This window comes from Haliotis rubra, unplaced genomic scaffold (assembly GCF_003918875.1).
Source record: "Haliotis rubra isolate DU_JTF1 unplaced genomic scaffold, ASM391887v1 Scf281, whole genome shotgun sequence".
Taxonomy (NCBI): Eukaryota; Metazoa; Mollusca; class Gastropoda; order Lepetellida; family Haliotidae; genus Haliotis; species Haliotis rubra.
Window position 1 is genome coordinate 998,024 of NW_025766903.1, and position 20,412 is coordinate 1,018,435.

The following is a 20,412-nucleotide window of genomic DNA, read 5'->3' on the forward strand; positions in this document are numbered from 1 at the left end:
AGTAAATGTGACCTGGCAAATATATCTTGATGTACATATATGTTGATGCAATATGTCTTTATTTCAAAATCATAAATCATTACATGAATTGATAAAACTATAGTTAATACCTAATGTTGTCTGTTTTATCTGGGCACATACCATTATTATCAAGGGTACAGCTTCATTAACCCTTATGCAACCAACCATAAAATGTGTTGTTTTCAGGGGTCTGTCTTTTGGGAGGTCTGTCTTATGGGAAGAGACCACGTCGCCGACTGTCTCAGGGGTACCGTCTCAGGTGTATGTCATTACCTTTGCTCGTATCATTTGTCTCAACAAGGAGGAATGGCCGGTCTCAGCTGACTGTGCTGATTGTTCAAAGGGGAGACAACCCACCACGCGCCCCCTGGGAAAACCAAAATTTGAAATCGTTTTATCATTTCTTTTTCTGTTTGATTTTCTGCCTTTATATTGAACGAGTATCATACTTTTGTGTGTGTGTTTTCTGGTGTTTTGTATAAACAAAAGGTTGTTTGTTTTATGGGTTTTTTCAAACAGGAGATCATGATATCAAAATATCTAAATACAATGAATACAATTATATGCATTGTACATGTAATCTTTTGGTGCAATATGTCTACTTACATATATGATAGTTCAACTTCAGTTATATATACCATAATCCTAGTCCAGTCGCCCTTAAACTATGCCACCACCACCACCATCTGGGGAAACCACATTTGACGTTGGTACCTCAGCTAAATGTCCGCCTCCGTGGTGTAGTGGTTAGAGCGTCCACCCGGAGAGCGGAAGGTCGCGGGTTCGATCCCCGACCGCGTCATACCAAAAAGACGTTAAAATATGATACTTGTTGGTCCCTGTCTGGCGCTCGGCATTAATGGGTACAACAAGGACTGGTCGGCTCGGAGTCAGTATAATGTGTCTGAGTGGGGTATTCATGCTTCACTGCGGCATGGTATCTCAGTGGGCTGGCACTATAAAACCAGCTTCAGTCTGGGCTAGTACAAGCAGCCGTACATACACATACACACGCATGTACGTCGTCATATGAGCGAAATATTCTCAAGCACGACGTTAAATCCAATTTCACCTCACAAATCCCAGCAACAACATCACATAACTCAACACATCACACAACCCAGCACATCACACAACTCAACACAACATCACACAACCCAGCACATCACACAACATCACACAACTCAGCACATCACACAACATCACACTACTCAGGACCGCCGCCATATAGCTGGAATATTGCTGAGTGCGGCGTAAAACGAAACTCAATCACTAAACTCAGCACACTCATCACACGACCCAGCACAACATCACACGACCCAGCCGTTTGAATATGTTTAGACACCGCCCAGACCCCATGACGCTGTCAACTATGCACGTATGTACAGCTGCTCATACTCTAGTCTCACCATGCATTCCTTACAACATTGTCACTTATCATACTGTAATTCCACAAACAACACATGTGCCCAAACTGATGACTAAAAACACATAAACAATATCTCCGAGCTGCTTTTCTCTTGATTTAATCCCAACAATTAAATTCATAAACATTCATCCTGCAACCCCTCTGGAGGTGACAGAAGCGTCAATAAAATCATCGAAGAGAGACGGGATTTTTTGTCTGTTCACCGGCAAACTGAAGCGCAAATAGGGTTGTGCAACAGAGAGAACTTACCAGTCTTCCTAGGTTGGCTACGTACTTCCCTCGCTTCGATTCGAAAAATATTGTTTATGTCCAAATGGAATATCGCCTCCATTAAAGGTAGACACCCATTTCCTCACAGATTTGTGCGCTCAGATTTCCAACCTCATATTTAATAATTATTCACGTAAAATATCTTTGATTCAGCACCACTTGTGACATATCAAATTGTTCTTCGCTTCCATTACCCCTGCCAGCTTCCGGTTTCAAGCGGTGTGAAGGAACAAGAACAAGAGAAATTAAAACGAAAATGTCATACTGCTTGATTTTACCTTTAAACTGTTGAAAATTAATTATCTTATCTGCCGTCGTTATTTTTAGAATGTTTGTAAACTTCATTCTAAAAAAACCCACTTCTGACGTAACGGGTGTATGACAGCAAGGGAGGTAACTGTGCATTTAGCGGACATGTGAAGCAACAGCTATCTTTAGAGTTAACTCCCCTGTTCCTTCACTCCGTGGTCATTTTCTCTCTGTTACGCAACCGTATTTGCGCTACGAACATGCTTGTCGTAAGAGGCTACTAACGGGATAGGGTGGTCAGGCGCACTGACTTGGTTGACACATGTCATCGTATCGTAAATTGGGTAGATCGATGCTCATGATATGTTAATCACTGGCTTGTCTGGTCCAGACTCGATAATATCACCGCCATACAGCTGGAATAGTGCCGAAGGCGGCGTTAAACAACAAACCAACCAACCAGTTGTGGATGTCATATTATTATTATAGGATATTTATATAGTGCACAACATTTGTTTCTTGGGTTTTGCTTTCTTGGGTTTTTTTTTTATGAAACTTGGTCTCCAAGATGAAGTATAGTTTTAAGTCACTTAAGCCAAATTCTTACAATATCTCTGCAAGGGACAACACATTGTGGTATTGTTGGGAGCCGACTACCCACAGCATTCCCGCTGTGATTCCACATATTGATGCTGAACACCGCAGAGAGGGAGGTGCAGTCAGTCCACAATATCCACAGCCCAGTCAGAGGGCAATACGCATATCCAGTAGTTGAGTTTACTAGTGAGACCATGGATACACGTGACTGAGCAGCGATGAGAAGTATGCAATCCTGACATGGTTATGTCTGACATGCTGGTGTCTGACACGGTGATGTCTGACACGGTGATGTCTGACATGCTGGTGTCTGACACGGTGATGTCTGACATGCTGGTGTCTGACACGGTGATGTCTGATGTCTGACATGCTGGTGTCTGACACGGTGATGTCTGACATGCTGGTGTCTGACACGGTGATGTCTGACATGCTGGTGTCTGACACGGTGATGTCTGACATGCTGGTGTCTGACACGGTGATGTCTGACATGCTGGTGTCTGACACGGTGATGTCTGACACGGTGATGTCTGACACGCTGGTGTCTGACACGGTGATGTCTGACATGCTGGTGTCTGACACGGTGATGTCTGACATGCTGGTGTCTGACACGGTGATGTCTGACATGCTGGTGTCTGACACGGTGATGTCTGACACGGTGATGTCGACACATGCTGGTGTCTGACACGGTGATGTCGGACATGCTGGTGTCTGACGGTGATGTCTGACATGCTGGTGTCTGACACGGTGATGTCTGACATGCTGGTGTCTGACACGGTGATGTCGGACATGCTGGTGTCTGACACGGTGATGTCTGACATGCTGGTGTCTGACATGGTGATGTCTGACATGCCCGTGTCTGACACGGTGATGTCTGACATGCTGGTGTCTGACACGGTGATGTCTGACATGCTGGTGTCTGACACGGTGATGTCGGACATGCTGGTGTCTGACACGGTTATGTCTGACATGCTGGTGTCTGACACGGTGATGTCTAACATGCTGGTGTCTGACACGGTGATGTCTGACATGCTGGTGTCTGATACGGTGATGTCTGACATGCTGGTGTCTGACACGGTGATGTCGGACATGCTGGTGTCTGACACGGTGATGTCTGACTGTGGCTAACCGTGGATCACTCACCAGCTTATCAACATTCCCTGGATTTCAGGTATCATTTCATTATAAAACAGGATGTATAAACCATATCACCACCAGCAGTATCGCTTTGTTGTTATTATTATTGTTATTATTGCCTACGTAAAAGACAACAATAGACAGGCAGGTTGTACACAGTTCCAGTATCGTTTAACATCGTGCATGAATTATTTGTCCAATTGTAAGCGATAACAGTGGAGTACGGCGTGGTATGGCGACCCCAGTACAGGAACCTTGGTTCGTTAATAATCCACCACTGCTGTAGTTCGACGCCGATCACCAGGAAACACGTACAGTATCGGAGATCAGTATCTACTAAACAACCAAACTACGCATTATGTGAAAATACAGCTTGATCGCTTTGAACTAGACGCCTTTGTGACCTACGACTTGCCGAGACCTTTCCCGAGCTAGATCATTTAACTTCTACAGTACCCTGGCAGGGACATTCTTTCTATGCCACGAGAGGAAGTATTTGTATCAATAAATTACTACCGTTATCTGGGTTCCTTACTAAGCTTATCAGTGATCCCCCCCACCCCCCTTCCCTCCTCCTCCTCATACAGTCACAACACAGACGCCTGGCGGTGCTGGGTGGAGGTGTTCCTGGAGAATGGGTGGCTGGAGATTTACGGTTACTTCACCGCCATGATATTATATACTTAGTGACAATCCGTTGTTTCTTGGCTGCGCGGCTCTCCTGCGACTATTTCCAGCTGTGATGGCAGTAAGCGTCGCTCTACGACCCGAGTGGAGGAGGACACGGCATCGATCAGTGACAGTGAAACAGTAGCTACACGGTCCTCAGTTCATGGTATGAACCTGGGTATTCAGTTCATAGTGTAAACCTGGGTATTCAGTTCATGGTGTGAACATGCTCCTCATGGAACTAGCAGTACGTCGAACATACTTGAGTACACCTGTGTTGTCATGGTAACACAGCCGGGACGATGAGGAGACAGAAACATCGGAGCATCGCCTTGGGGCATCTCGATACCACAGGTAGGGATATCATATGATTGGCATATTACAGGTAGGGATATCATATGATTGGCATATTACAGGTAGGGATATCATATGATTAGGGTATTACAGGTACAGATATCGTATGTTGGGGTATCACAGGAAGAGATATCATATGATTGGGGGCATCACCAGTAAAATATACAATATCGACAACAAAGTTATTATTGATTGTGGGGTAATTTTAACGCGCGTTCCAGCTCAGTATTCTATTCATAGTAGGGATATCATATTTCGTGGGAATCACAGGAAGAGATATCACATGTTGGGGGCTTCACAGGTAGAGATACCACATGTTGGGGGCTTCACAGGTAGAGATACCACATGTTGGGGGCTTCACAGGAAGAGATACCACATGTTGGGGGCTTCACAGGGGGTTGGGGCTTCTGGCTTCACAGGTAGAGATACCACATGTTGGGGCTTCACAGGTTCACAGGTAGAGATACCACATGTTGGGGGCTTCACAGGTAGAGATACCACATGTTGGGGGCTTCACAGGTAGAGATATCACATGTTGGGGGCTTCACAGGTAGAGATACCACATGTTGGGGGCTTCACAGGTAGAGATATCACATGTTGGGGGCTTCACAGGTAGAGATATCACATGTTGGGGCTTCACAGGTAGAGATATCACATGTTGGGGCTTCACAGGTAGAGATATCACATGTTGGGGGCTTCACAGGTAGAGATACCACATGTTGGGGGGTAGAGATTCACAGGTAGGTAGATACACATGTTGGGGGCTTCACAGGTAGAGATATCACATGTTGGGGGCTTCACAGGTAGAGATATCCATGTTGGGGATGTTGGGGCTTCACAGGTAGAGATATCACATGTTGGGGCTTCACAGGTAGAGATATCACATGTTGGGGGCTTCACAGGTAGAGATATCACATGTTGGGGCTTCACAGGTAGAGATATCACATGTTGGGAGATATCACACATGTTGGGGGCTTCACAGGTAGAGATATCACATGTTGGGGGCTTCACAGGTAGAGATATCACATGTTGGGGGCTTCACAGGTAGAGATATCACATGTTGGGGGCTTGGGGGACACAGGTAGAGATAGTTGGGGGCTTCACAGATATCACACATGTTGGGGCTTCACAGGTAGAGATATCACATGTTGGGGGCATGTTGGGACATGTTGGGGGCTTCACAGGTAGAGATACCTTCACAGGTAGAGATATCACATGTTGGGGGCTTCACAGGTGTTGGGGGCTTCACAGGTAGAGATACCACATGTTGGGGCTTCACAGGTAGAGATATCACATGTTGGGGGCTTCACAGGTAGAGATATCACATGACAGGTAGAGATACCACATGTTGGGGGCACATGTTGGGGGGGCTTCACAGGTAGAGATATCACATGTTGGGGGCTTCACAGGTAGAGATATCACATGTTGGGGGCTTCACAGGTAGAGATATCACATGTTGGGGGCTTCACAGGTAGAGATATCACATGTTGGGGGCTTCACAGGTAGAGATACCACATGTTGGGGGCTTCACAGGTAGAGATATCACATGTTGGGGGCTTCACAGGTAGAGATACCACATGTTGGGGGCTTCACAGGTAGAGATATCACATGTTGGGGGCTTCACAGGTAGAGATATCACATGTTGGGGGCTTCACAGGTAGAGATACCACATGTTGGGGCTTCACACATGGTAGAGATAGAGATACCACATGTTGGGACTTCACAGGTAGAGATATCACATGTTGGGGCTTCACAGGTAGAGATACCACATGTTGGGGACTTCACAGGTAGAGATATCACATGTTGGGGGCTTCACAGGTAGAGATACCACATGTTGGGGCTTCACAGGTAGAGATATCACATGTTGGGGACTTCACAGGTAGAGATACCACATGTTGGTGACCTTACAGGGTATTATATGTTAGGAACACGAGAGGTAGGGATATCGAATGTTGGGATTAACACATGTACAAGTAGGGGTATTGAGGGACACTGTTTGCTGGGGACGAGGGGGGAGGAAAGTTTTGTCCCCGCCCTGTTCGACGAATGATCCTGCACAGCGAGACGTGCCCCGAAACATTTTTATAGACCAGGTGCGCCATTCTTACTGCTGCCATCGAGTATATCTATTCATAACATATACACCGTAGTCTAGTCAACAAAGAAGTTCACAGAACCAGTTATTGATTGTTAGGTAATATAGTTATGCGGGCTATATACTCAGTATCGACTGGGCTGCCAGTGGGACAAGTGTCAGTGTGCTGATCCCATAATCCAGCTGTACATCCTCAATATTAACCCGCTACCATAATGTTCATATGTGTATCAAACGATTATCTTATTACTTCACTATGAGCAAATATAGTAAGTGAGTGTGAGTTGAGTTTTACGCGTAACTCAGCAATATTCCAGCTATATGGCGGCGGTCTGTAAATAATCGAGTCTGGACCAGGCAATCCAGTGATCGATAGCATGAGCATCGATCTGCGCAATTGGGAACCGATGACATGTGTCAACCAAGTCAGCGAGCCTGACCACCCGATCCCGTTAGTCGCCTCTTACGACAAGCATAGGTTACTGAATATCAATATTCTAACCCGGACCTTCACGGGTCACACATTGCCAAGACTGAATGGGACAAATATGTCACAAGGGGGGAGTCGGTATGGGGAGGGGTGTGTTACAAAAGAGGAGGGGGTTTAACATCTTGATAGGACAGCTGTCTTGTGAGTGTGTCTGTGCGCCTACCCATCTCCCACGTGCTTCCTGCTGCAGACTACGCCTACCCCGAGGACGCTGGGTTCTGTGGTGCCTGTATCCACATCCCGCCGACACACCTGCCCCAGACCCCCTCGTTCTCCGACCTGCTGGGGGAGGAGTTGACAGAGGATCAGTTCCAGCAAGAGGTAGGTGTTTCAGGAGTTCCCTGTGTCCGTGCCGTAGTGAGTGAACGAGGTAGATCTTAAGGTAGTGCCCGGGGTAAGATTCTCAGGACCGTCCGATGTAGGTCTTTCGAGAAAGAACATAGTAGGTCTTTCGGTAGTGCCCGGGGTAGGTCTTTGGAGAGTGCCCAGTGTAGGTCTTTCAGGAGGGCCGTCAGGCCTCAGACCACAATTATTTTCCTTTTTTGCTATCTACAGTGACATGCCAGTCCACCATTATTATAGTATGACCAGAAATTATTTAGAATCTTAGGAATATGTTGAATTGGATTTCTGACGGAAGAGCTCTGTATAGGACTGACGGAAGTGCCCTTTTTAGGTCTAACGGAAGTGCCCTGTTTAGGTCTGACGGAATTGCTCTGTATAGGACTGACGGAAGTGCCCTTTTTAGGTCTGACGGAAGTGTTCTGTTTAGATCTAACGGAAATGTTCTGTTTAGGCCTGACGGAAGTGCCCTGTTTAGGTCTGACGGAAGTGCCCTGTTTAGGTCTGACGGAAGTGTTCTGTTTAGGCCTGACGGAAGTGTTCTGTTTAGATCTAACGGAAGTGTTCTGTTTAGGCCTGACGGAAGTGCCCTGTTTAGGTCTGACGGAAGTGCCCTGTTTAGGTCTGACGGAAGTGCCCTGTTTAGGTCTGACGGAAATGTTCTGTTTAGGTCTGACGGAAGTGTTCTGTTTAGGTCTGACGGAAGTGTTCTGTTTAGGTCTGACGAAAGTGCCCTGATTAGGTCCAGTGTATGTCATCAGGGCAAGATTAAAATCTGTGGCGTTGCAAACAACACTTACGCCCAAAGCGCACACAAACATACACAACAACCAAAAAACACATGCACAACACGTACATCCTGAAAAGTTTAATAAATACCCTAATGAAAAAACATCAACACACACCATTATAAAAAACACCCCTTCTACCATACGGCACACACACACACACACGCATGTATGCACGTACGCACGTAAGCAAGCAATCAAACACGCACGCACACGTTTCACCAAGGCCTCATCTTCAACCAGGTGGCGGCCAAGACTCGGACGCTGCTGATCGGGCGCCAGGAGGCGGAGAGGGAGGTGGTTATGGACAGACTAGTGGAGAAGTATGGCGACAAGGAGAAGGCGCTCATGTTCGTGGTGTCAGAATTCCCAACAGAGTATAAGGTTTGTCAGAGCTGCTGTTTCTGGACAACGTGTCTCCTGATCTGTCTCAGGTTCTACTCCCAGATGTGGCTGAACGCTCTGGTATCTCTCGTCCTGGAATGGCTGCTACAACACAATCTTCCGGAGAAAATCCATTCCTATTAATGTAACTATTATATATCTGCTGCAATGTGTTCCAACAGGTCCAGCTGTTTGTCAATATGCTTCTACAACGTGGCGCCAACCCATCGACGTGCGACAGCTGCTGGCAGACCCCCCTCCACCACGCCGTCAAGAGGAAATTCAAGGGTGTGTGTAGTAAACTGCTGGAGAACGACGCCCTCCCCCACGTCCGAGACAAGGACAACAACATGCCCTACCACCTTGCCCTCAACAACAACAACGACGACATCGCGGCCCTAATCCTCAGCTACATGCCCAACGCCGTGTAAGCTAACAGTGTTGCTGTAGGAGCGAACCGACTACATATTTGCACTGGAATACCTTTTGACAAATAATGCATAAAGGTTCACGCCAAATCAGCAGAGAGACACAAAAGTATGAAACTCCGCGCGTCTCCCATGATAAAGGCAATCACTCGCTGAGGTTCAGTTGCTGTTGTTGCTGTTGCCGGTGTGTGTTTCAGTATTAGATTCAACCATTCGCGGTCTGTGTTTCGTGTTTTAGTACAGGTTTCAACCAATAACTGCCTTTGTTGCATGGTTCAGTATTACTTTCCACCAATCACTGTCTATGTTGCACTTTTCAGTCTTAGATTCAACCAATCACCGCCTGTGTTCCATGTTTCAGCGTTAGAGACATGTATATCACAAGGACCTCCACGAAGTCAGAGTTCACCCTTCATGACCTGCTTCGTAAAGAAATGCAGGTGAGACTTAATAAATAGCAAATGCTTTCACCGTTCCATTTTGAGTGCTCATAGACTCTCTCCTCCTTTGCCAGAATTGTTGAAAGCGTTACTGAAATTGACGCCACTGATTTGTTCCTCAGCACGCAGCTATGGGGGTCCTTGACTGTCTCATGGACCCAATCGGTGAAACGGGGCACGTGATGGTGTTCTACCACGTGCTGGAGGCCGACGAGGAAGGGAGACCACCAACCCACAAAGACTTTGATGACGAGTCCAAATCTTGCCTCAATCTCATCGCCAAGGGAAGTCTTAAGGTAAATATGTTCCGGTGAGCGTCTGTGTTGTGGGCGAGCAGAGAACTAGTCAAATATTTGGTGATACATTGCTTACTGTGATACAAACCATGCATTGTTTGATGGAATACAGGTGACATCTCATTTCACGGTGGGCAATGAGACGATAAGTGTAGTTTCACATCGCGAATATAGCACTTTTATAGCACTTGCATGTACGTGCGTGCGTATGTGTGCGCGCGCACGTGGCTGCTTGTGATCATTCACCTCCTGTAGGTAAAACAGTTAACTAACTATCAACGACCAGATTTCAACCTATAAGAGGTATAACATGACTGGTCAATAAATCATAATAGCCACTTGTGAAAATACGATCGAACCAAGAAATTGCTGTCTAGTTGTTACCTCCCTTTTCCCAGGAAGATGGTGGTATACACGTATAAAGGTTTTATAGAACTATGCCACTGAGATACCATGCTGCACGTGAACAAGATTGCCCACTAAGGCACTGTTAACTGACTCACAGATGAGTTTTGCTCCCTTTATACCAGGCAGGATAACTACAATTAACATTATTCAAGGCTGTCGGGGCATAGACATCTGGCCGTCAGGGGATAGAACTCAGACCGTCATGTTGTGTACTGTGAGATAGTTCCTGTACTTCTGTCTGTGATGTATACCCCGTCCTTCCCACTGTCTCCATCGCTGTATCTCCGTCTGTCCAGGAGGTGGTGTTCCATGACTGTGTCCGGCTTCTCATACGGCGGAAGTGGAAAGAATACGCCAGGTCTCGCTTCGTGTACGTAACGTCTGTTAATGTAGCGACTTCATTAATGTAATTATGACCTAAGATTGTCTCCCCGTTGAAATGTAGGCAATGGCGTTACGTGGGACAATCAAACATCAAACAGTTTAAAGTTTGAACCAAGGATAATTCCGTTTCTGACATTGACATGCTTTTGTCTGCAGTGTGAATAGCATCATATACTGCTTCACCCTGCTCTGCCTGACCTACTCTCTGGCTGTAGCGACCTTGACCCCTGACCCTGCCCAGTACCCAGACCCCCGAGATAAGGCGCGTGCGGCTGCTGAGGTGTGGGCGAGTAGCGCGGTGGGTTTCAGTCTTGCTCTTGAGGTGAATCAGATGAGGAGGTGAGGTGTTTTCCAAAAGTTTAATGTGTTTAATGTGAAGAATTCTATTTAACATCGGCTGATGAATGATCTTTCTCTGGTTCCTCTGTTGATGGGGGAATCGTCTTTATACGTAACAATATCAGTTTGTGTGTATAGTCAATGTGTTTATGACCGTGACTGTCCAACAACGAACTTGGAGCAGCAAGGAATCTGTTTCCTTGGCACCAATACCAGATGCTTCTATGTTTGCCGGTATTTCCCAGACACCGCCTGGCCTACTGGCGCGACATGTTCAACTGGCTGGACTTGTCCTCGTCGTGCCTGCTGCTGTCCGTCATCCCGCTCCGCTTCACGCACTCCCAGCACCAGTGGCACGTCTTCTCCATCGGCTACCTGCTGTGGGCGCTCAAGATCTTCAAGTATGCAGCAGTCTTCAGGTAAGGAGATATATGATGTGGGCGCTCAAGATCTTCAAGTATGCAGCAGTCTTCAGGTAAGGAGATATCTGCTGTGGGCGCTCAAGATCTTCAAGTATGCAGCAGTCTTCAGGTAAGGAGATATCTGCTGTGGGCGCTCAAGATCTTCAAGTATGCAGCAGTCTTCAGGTAAGGAGATATCTGCTGTGGGCTCTCAAGATCTTCAAGTATGCAGCAGTCTTCAGGTAAGGAGATATCTGCTGTGGGCTCTCAAGATCTTCAAGTATGCAGCAGTCTTCAGGTAAGGAGATATCTGCTGTGGGCTCTCAAGATCTTCAAGTATGCAGCAGTCTTCAGGTAAGGAGATATCTGCTGTGGGCTCTCAAGATCTTCAAGTATGCAGCAGTCTTCAGGTAAGGAGATATCTGCTGTGGGCTCTCAAGATCTTCAAGTATGCAGCAGTCTTCAGGTAAGGAGATATCTGTTGTGGGCGCTCAAGATCTTCAAGTATGCAGCAGTCTTCAGGTAAGGAGATATCTGTTGTGGGCTCTCAAGATCTTCAAGTATGCAGCAGTCTTCAGGTAAGGAGATATCTGCTGTGGGCGCTCAAGATCTTCAAGTATGCAGCAGTCTTCAGGTAAGGAGATATCTGTTGTGGGCTCTCAAGATCTTCAAGTATGCAGCAGTCTTCAGGTAAGGAGATATCTGTTGTGGGCTCTCAAGATCTTCAAGTATGCAGCAGTCTTCAGGTAAGGAGATATCTGCTGTGGGCTCTCAAGATCTTCAAGTATGCAGCAGTCTTCAGGTAAGGAGATATCTGCTGTGGGCTCTCAAGATCTTCAAGTATGCAGCAGTCTTCAGGTAAGGAGATATCTGCTGTGGGCGCTCAAGATCTTCAAGTATGCAGCAGTCTTCAGGTAAGGAGATATCTGCTGTGGGCTCTCAAGATCTTCAAGTATGCAGCAGTCTTCAGGTAAGGAGATATATGATGTGGGCGCTCAAGATCTTCAAGTATGCAGCAGTCTTCAGGTAAGGAGATATCTGCTGTGGGCTCTCAAGATCTTCAAGTATGCAGCAGTCTTCAGGTAAGGAGATATCTGCTGTGGGCTCTCAAGATCTTCAAGTATGCAGCAGTCTTCAGATAAGGTATATCAAGATCAAGTCTCTTCAGGTAAGGAGATATCTGCTGTGGGCTCTCAAGATCTTCAAAGCAGCAGTCTTCAGGTAAGATCTTCTCAAGATCTTCAAGTATGCAGCAGTCTTCAGGTAAGGAGATATCTGCTGTGGGCTCTCAAGATCTTCAAGTATGCAGCAGTCTTCAGGTAAGGAGATATCTGCTGTGGGCGCTCAAGATCTTCAAGTATGCAGCAGTCTTCAGGTAAGGAGATATCTGCTGTGGGCGCTCAAGATCTTCAAGTATGCAGCAGTCTTCAGGTAAGGAGATATCTGCTGTGGGCTCTCAAAATCTTCAAGTATGCAGCTGTGGGCTCTCAAGATCTTCAAGTATGCAGCAGTCTTCAGGTAAGGTCATATCTGCTGTGGGCTCTCAAGATCTTCAAGTATGCAGCAGTCTTCAGATAAGGTCATATCTGCTGTTGGCACTCGTGGTCTTCGAATATCTTCAGTTAATGTCATATCCACTGTTGGCACTGATGGAGGTCAGATATGCAACAGGTAATATGAAATCTTCTATGGGCTCATGTCATCTTCATGTCTGCGGCGATCTTCAAGTATGGCCACATCTACTGCGGGCTCTCAAGATCGTCAGGTATGCGGTGGTCTTTGGGTAAGATCGTATCAGAAGCTCTCCAAGTGCAGCTTTCATGTAATCAGCTGAAGGAACCTCACGATCCTTATCCTCAACAATGACCTCGGCGTGTTTGTAAACTTACCCCAGTTGTGGGGTGGGGTTGGGGTTGGATGGGGTGGAGTCTGGGATGGGGTTCAGTGTGCACATAATTGACCATTGGTTTCTACCACTCGCAATACCCCACATATATCCTCTTGGTGTACACTGTACTTCCCTGTGTACAGGCAGACAGGTGCATATGCACTTGTCTTGAAGCGGATCCTGGGGCACGACTTCGTCCAGTTCACTGTCCTTTTCTCCGTCATCTTGCTGGCCTTCAGCGGATCCTTCATCCTAGCGCTCAGGGGAGAGAACTCCCTACAGGTGCACCCTGAGACTGGGTATGTACTGACGGTTGTGTTCCTATGTAACATGCAGGTTCATGGATGGCTGAGCTCCATGTCTGATAGCGAGAATAATCCCCTTTAATAACAATCAATCACAGGATTGTCTAGTCCATACTCGATTATTTGCCGCGGGCATACAGTTGCAGTATATCTGAGTGCTGTTTCAAACAATAATTACTGGATGTATTCTGTTATTAAAATGGATAGAATGGCTATACAATATATCAATAATCTAGCCATGGCTCTGTGCGGTCTTCACAGAACCTTCTGGGAGGTGATGTTTACCGGAGTGCGCATCCTCATCGAGTCCGACCCCATCGTGGCCTACTACGGCCAAGACGGATACAAGTGAGTTGATGTCATGGGAGGGTATAACAGCAACTTTAAAGGCGGCATTTTCTGGTCAGTCTTGCGGTTCTAGCAGCCGTATCTTCTGTTGTCTATGTCAACATAAGAATATTCGATGCCTCTTAGAAAGTGGTTACAATAATGTAATGTCCGATATATTGTCACGGCATCTGTCAAGTAACTGGTTGTGGGTTCTGGGCTGCTGACCGTGTTTATTTCTTTATACAGCACGCTGAGCTGCGTCATCTTGGTCATCTTCCTCTTCACCTGCATCGTCGTCCTCCTCAACATCCTCATCGCTCAGCTCAGCGACACCTACCAGAACGTGCAGACAGACGCGCAGCGTGCCCTGGAGCTCAACAGAGCCTGGATTATAGCGAGGGTGGAATTCAACAGTATCTACTTGCGGAGAGTGAGAACATTGAGATACTACCGGCATATATACTTCCATACACCCTTTTATTACAGCCCCTTAAAGGCTTATGTGACTCGACCTAGAATCTGAAATAAGTTTATGGTTGTATTTATGGTGTAATAATTCACCAGCACTGCATACCCGTCGCCACTAACATGACCCAGACAGTGTGCTGAAAACATCTTACTGGCTGAGAATGTATCCTCTTCAGATCCACTTTAAACACCCTCCTCTTTACTGTCTCCTACTTTAACACCGACCAGCCTTCATATACATATATGTGAATATAATCTTGTGATATACAAGTAATCAATTTCTTGTTTTCATGTAGCCATTTCAACTTACGTTAGAATATGGATTAAGTATGGACTACGTTAGAGTATGGACAAAGTATGGACTACGTTAAAGTATGGACTAAGTATGGACTATGGTAGCGTATGGACTAAGTATGGACTACGTTAAAGTATGGACTAGGTATGGAATACGTTAGAGTATGGACAAAGTATTGACTACGTTAAAGTATGGACTAAGTATGGACTACGGTAGAGTATGGACTAAGTATGGACTACGTTAAAGTATGGACTAAGTATGGACTATGGTAGCGTATGGACTAAGTATGGACTACGTTAAAGTATGGACTAGGTATGGAATACGTTAGAGTATGGACAAAGTATTGACTACGTTAAAGTATGGACTAAGTATGGACTACGGTAGCGTATGGACTAAGTATGGACTACGTTAAAGTATGGACTAAGTATGGAATACGTTAGAGTATGGACAAAGTATTGACTACGTTAAAGTATGGACTAAGTATGGACTACGGTAGCGTATGGACTAAGTATGGACTACGTTGAAGTATGGACTAAGTATGGACTACGTTAGAGTATGGACTAGGTATGGACTATGTTAGAGCATTAACTACGTTAGAGTATGTTAGTTAAAATATGGAGTATGCGTCAGTTCTACGCCGAGCGTTCATGAGTAGTATTGCCAGTCAGTCTTCCCGTGTGTGGTCCACAGAGTTACCGGATCCAGAAGTACTGCGAGTCTGAGGTGGTGTCACAACCACATGACCTCCTGGAGAGATGGGAGTCGCCTCCCCTGAATGACATGAACAAGAACCTTCGGTACATCTGGGAGGGGCAGGAGTCGAACAAGATGAACCTCCTGACAGTCAAGAACAGACTCACACGCCAGGAGAAGGCGATCCTCAGGATACAGTAGGTTATACAATGTACTTGGTAGTGTTATAAAGCTGTATCATCAGGATGCAGTAGGTTATACAATGTACTTGGTAGTGTTATAAAGCTGTATCATCAGGATGCAGTAGGTTATACAATGTACTTGGTAGTGTTATAAAGCTGTATCATCAGGATGCAGTGGCCGTATCATCAGGATGCAGTAGGTTATACAATGTACTTGGTAGTGTTATAAAGCTGTATCATCAGGATACAGTAGGTTATACAATGTACTTGGTAGTGTTATAAAGCTGTATCATCAGGATGCAGTAGGTTATACAATGTACTTGGTAGTGTTATAAAGCTGTATCATCAGGATGCAGTAAAATGTACAATGTGTCCTTGCTATTGTTATAAAACAATATTATCATGATGCAGTAGGTTGTACGACGTACTTGACTGTGATATAAAGCGATATCAGCCGTTAGGTCTGAGACAAAGACGACGACATCTGATTCCCACCGCTCTTCAACGACGACGGATTGTGTCGGCCGACACTGGATGACGTGGGTGGGTGCATCTGCCTGTGTTGCTCGTAGCTGTCGGTCACGCAGTTGTGTGACCCGGATGTAACGGTCCTGTGACCAGAAAGAGGCCGTTCGACACTGTCTGTCTGTCTGTCACCACTGCAGCTGACGTTGATCAGGGCCCCGTTTCAAAGACCGATCGTAGCGCTACGACTGTCGTACGTCTATGTTAAAGTATGGGAGTTACGATCACCTTAGCGCTACGATCGCTTTATAGAACGGCACCCGGGCCTGTAGCATCCACATGGCAAAGCCTCACTGCGCTCGGCTAACCGAACCATATTCCACGCCCGTTGTCTGGTGTGAAATGTTTAATGTTACTTGGTATGGTAGCCTAGAAAGGATGGACAAGAGCAGGGGGAAGAGCCTCAGACGTGACGAAACGACTGCGACGAGTTCAAAATGAATTATGTACACAGTAAAGTGTTTCTTCATTGCCTTTCTTCACTTGTACATTTCACAAAGACAAAAAAAGACTTGCATTTTTTTTTATGTTAAGAATTGTATGTGCTGTAGAACCATGTGGTGCCATAGTTTAAATATTGTACTTGGTCGAGGAAGACAGTTGACTTCCATTTCGGTACAAGTGCTGCTGCCTCTCTCATGCACAAATAATTTGAAATGGGATTGAGTCAACTGTCTTTCTTGATACTACATCTTGTAAAAAGTCACTTGCAGACGTACAAGACGGCTTTATGCAGGGTATGAAACTCCTAAAATATCAGCCCGACCACAGGGCTGGTTAGATGTAAAACTTGCCAGCCTTGACAAAAACTTACCTGCCCACTTCTTTTGTTAAATTTATTTTATTTTTCATGAAACCAAAGTCTTCCGTCATAAACGGCGGTCATTACATGATGACATATACAAATACATGAACATAATCAGATATCCAACATACCAGGATGTAACATAGTTAGACCAGTGAAATATCAGCCTGTATAGGGTGTTGTATGTGGTGCCATACCCAACATATCATGTTTTATATAGTGCAACATGCAGCATACAGTGTTGTATATAGCGTCACACCAGACATAGCATATTGTATGTTGGGTCACATCCAACATATGCTGTATATTGCGCAACATCCAACATAAGTTGTATACAGTGTCATAGCCGAAACATCGTATTGTATATATCATATCAAACGACCTATCATGTTGTATATAGCACCATATCCGACATATCATATTGTATATATGGCCACATCTGATCTTTCCTGCTGTATATTGCATCACATCCAACATATCGTATTGTATATTGCGGCACCTCCGACATATCATGCTGTATATAGCACAGCACCAAGCATACAATGTTGTATATTGCGCCATATCAGACATATCATATTGTATATGGGGTCACATCCGACATATGTTGTACATAGCGCAACATCCGAGGTGAGGGGAGGTGAAATTGGGTTTAACGTCGTGCTTGAGAATATTTCGCTCATATGACGACGTGCATGAGTGTGTATGTGTATGTGCGGCTGCTTGTACTAGCCCAGACTGAAGCTGGTTTTATAGTGCTAGCCCACTGAGATACCATGCCGCAGTGAAGCATGAATACCCCACTCAGACACATTATACTGACTCCTAGACTCCTAGCCGACCAGTCCTTGTTGTACCCATTAATGCCGAGCACCAGGCAGGGACCAACAAGTACCATATTTTAACGTCTTTTGGTATGACGCGGTCGGGGATCGAACCGCGACCTTCCGCTCTCCGGGTGGACGCTCTAACCACTACACCACGGAGGCAGTCCGCAACATCCGAGATATCATGCTTTATGCTATGTTGTATATAGCATCATATATGACATGTCGTATAGTTTAAAGCACCACATCTGACATATCATGCTGTATATTGCATCACATCCCTTGTATCTCATTGTCTATTGCATCACATCTGATCTATCTTATTGTATAATGCACCACAACCAACATGTCATGTTGTATATTGCATACACCTCAGACACATTATGTTTTATTACCCAGGTGGTCAACGTATGGGTAGTTGCATACTAATCTCGTACGTTACACGAGTGTCGTATCGCGTTGACCTATGTCGTAACGACTTGACCTGAGATTCTAACGATTTGATTGGATAACCGATGACCTCTCAGTTAGGTCACGTTGTGACGGAACTACTTGTTCATTCATAACAAACACGTGAATTCATTCATTCTACAACTTTGTGGGAATGTAAACATTGCGAACGTTGTGGTGTCGCTGTTTAATTGTGAGTCGAACTGAGACGTTATATCCGTCGAAAAACATAAACGCAATGTTTCCACCAGTGATGTTAGCCGGTTGAAGCTGTTGCAAACCAAGAACGTGTGTGTGTGTGTGTGTGTGTGTGTGTGTGTGTGTGTGCTACGGAGTAGTTTACTGAAGGAGGCTGTACGAGAGGCGATGACAACTGACATGCATCGTGACGTCGATTACCAAGGGGACAGACGAGTGACGTCAATACAGTGTGACGTCATGCACAAGTGTACGTCAGAACAAAATTCTTCCGCAACCTCTTTATGAAACCGGTTTCGGTTTGAAACCACAACAATACCAAAACTACGCTATTTTGTCAATTTAATGCATGTAACACGTGGGTAATAAATAAAATACCACAATCGGTCTCATGACATACGAATTATACGAAACTCGTGACCTTCCTATGGTTTTTTGACCTCGCTTTCGCTCGGTCAGATACCATAGGAAGGACACTCGTTTCGTATAATTCGTAAGTAATGAGACCTCGTGTAGTATTCTCTATGTACATAGCGCCACATCCAACATACCATGTTGTACATATAGCCACACCTAACATATCATACACCCGACATACCATGTTGTATATAGAGTCACGTCCATCACTTGTACATAGTGTCTTATCTAACATATGCTGTATATTGTTCATGCTGCGTCTTATGTCACATCCAATGTGTATTGTATATTGCGCCACATCAGACTTATTGTGTTGTATGTTGCGTCATATATCCGCCCTATAATAAATGTTCCCAATGTTACATCAGTGCACCTACAAATATGTTAACTAATTAATCAATACATAAAGATCAAGATTTTACAAAAGCGGTTGTTGCATACACAGGTCAGGTTTGAATACTGGGAATAATGGATGCCATTTATTTGCAAATTTCTTCATTTCATTCTTTCTTTTGGCAATGAAGCTTTCAACAGAAAAAATATCTTTTAAAGTCTTTATAAAGTTATTGCATTTTGGAATGTTGTTTTTCAAAGAAGAGACATAAATATGTCTTTTTGCTGAAATTATTATATGAAAATTATCTTCATGTACATGTCTACATTTTAACCCGATCGTCGGGGCAGGTGAATTTGAGAATCCTTGATTCTGAAGGTCACGGTTTACTTTCTGTTACTGGTATAAATATCCCATACATAGTACAACACTGTAGACACCAAGTTCTGTACAAGGCACTAATTGCTGTTTCTGTTCCTGGCAGACAATCGCTGGATGACATCATAGCTTCTCTGGCCCGCATACATAGTGACGGGGGTTGCCAGACACAGACACCCTCCGCCTCAGACGGCAACCTCAACACCCCACAGTCGCCAACGTCTCTACAGAGTGTGTCCGACATTGACGTCTTCTCTACAGCCGCCGACGAGCACAATAGAAAGCTTGTACAAGACGCTGAATCCAGTTCTGTAAACGGAGAGATAACCTCACGTACAGATAGTAATATGGAGTCCACCCCCAAACCTACAGACATGGCTCCAACCACAGATACCACTGAACAGACCAGTCCACCTCCAGACGGCTCACCACACAAGGACCAGTAGCAAGAGATTTAACCCAGCCTTAAAAACAGTAGCGGATTTAATATGACAAGTGTCATTGTAAAACAATGCTTGTGTCTCGTGTTACAATATAAACAAGTGAAAGCAGCGTTGGTTCATGAGCACAACCAGCATGTATTGGTGACGTGTATTGTCGGCTTTGATCATCATAGCTGAGAACCATCACCTCTCCCATTAAATGGTGGCGGTCCTATCTGTGTGTACAGGACCTGTGAACGCAGTGACTATCTATGTGGCGGTCCTATCTGTGTGTACAGGACCTGTGAACGCAGTGACTATCTATGTGGCGGTCCTATCGGTGTGTACAGAACCTGTGAACGCAGTGACTATCTATGTGG

General features: G+C 45.3%; 1 protein-coding gene across 1 annotated transcript; it reads left to right on the plus strand.

Moving 5' to 3' along the window:
- Nucleotides 1-4,305: 4,305 nt before the first annotated feature.
- LOC124281272 lies at nucleotides 4,306-20,412 on the plus strand. The gene is made up of 14 exons (XM_046717302.1): nucleotides 4,306-4,723; nucleotides 7,499-7,629; nucleotides 8,682-8,822; nucleotides 9,005-9,249; nucleotides 9,612-9,690; nucleotides 9,813-9,986; nucleotides 10,691-10,764; nucleotides 10,935-11,117; nucleotides 11,363-11,536; nucleotides 13,550-13,705; nucleotides 13,973-14,059; nucleotides 14,288-14,471; nucleotides 15,495-15,694; nucleotides 19,717-20,412. Exons 1-14 carry the CDS (start codon nucleotides 4,672-4,674, stop codon nucleotides 20,054-20,056), a joined length of 2,220 nt encoding a protein of 739 aa, XP_046573258.1. The 5' UTR covers nucleotides 4,306-4,671; the 3' UTR covers nucleotides 20,057-20,412.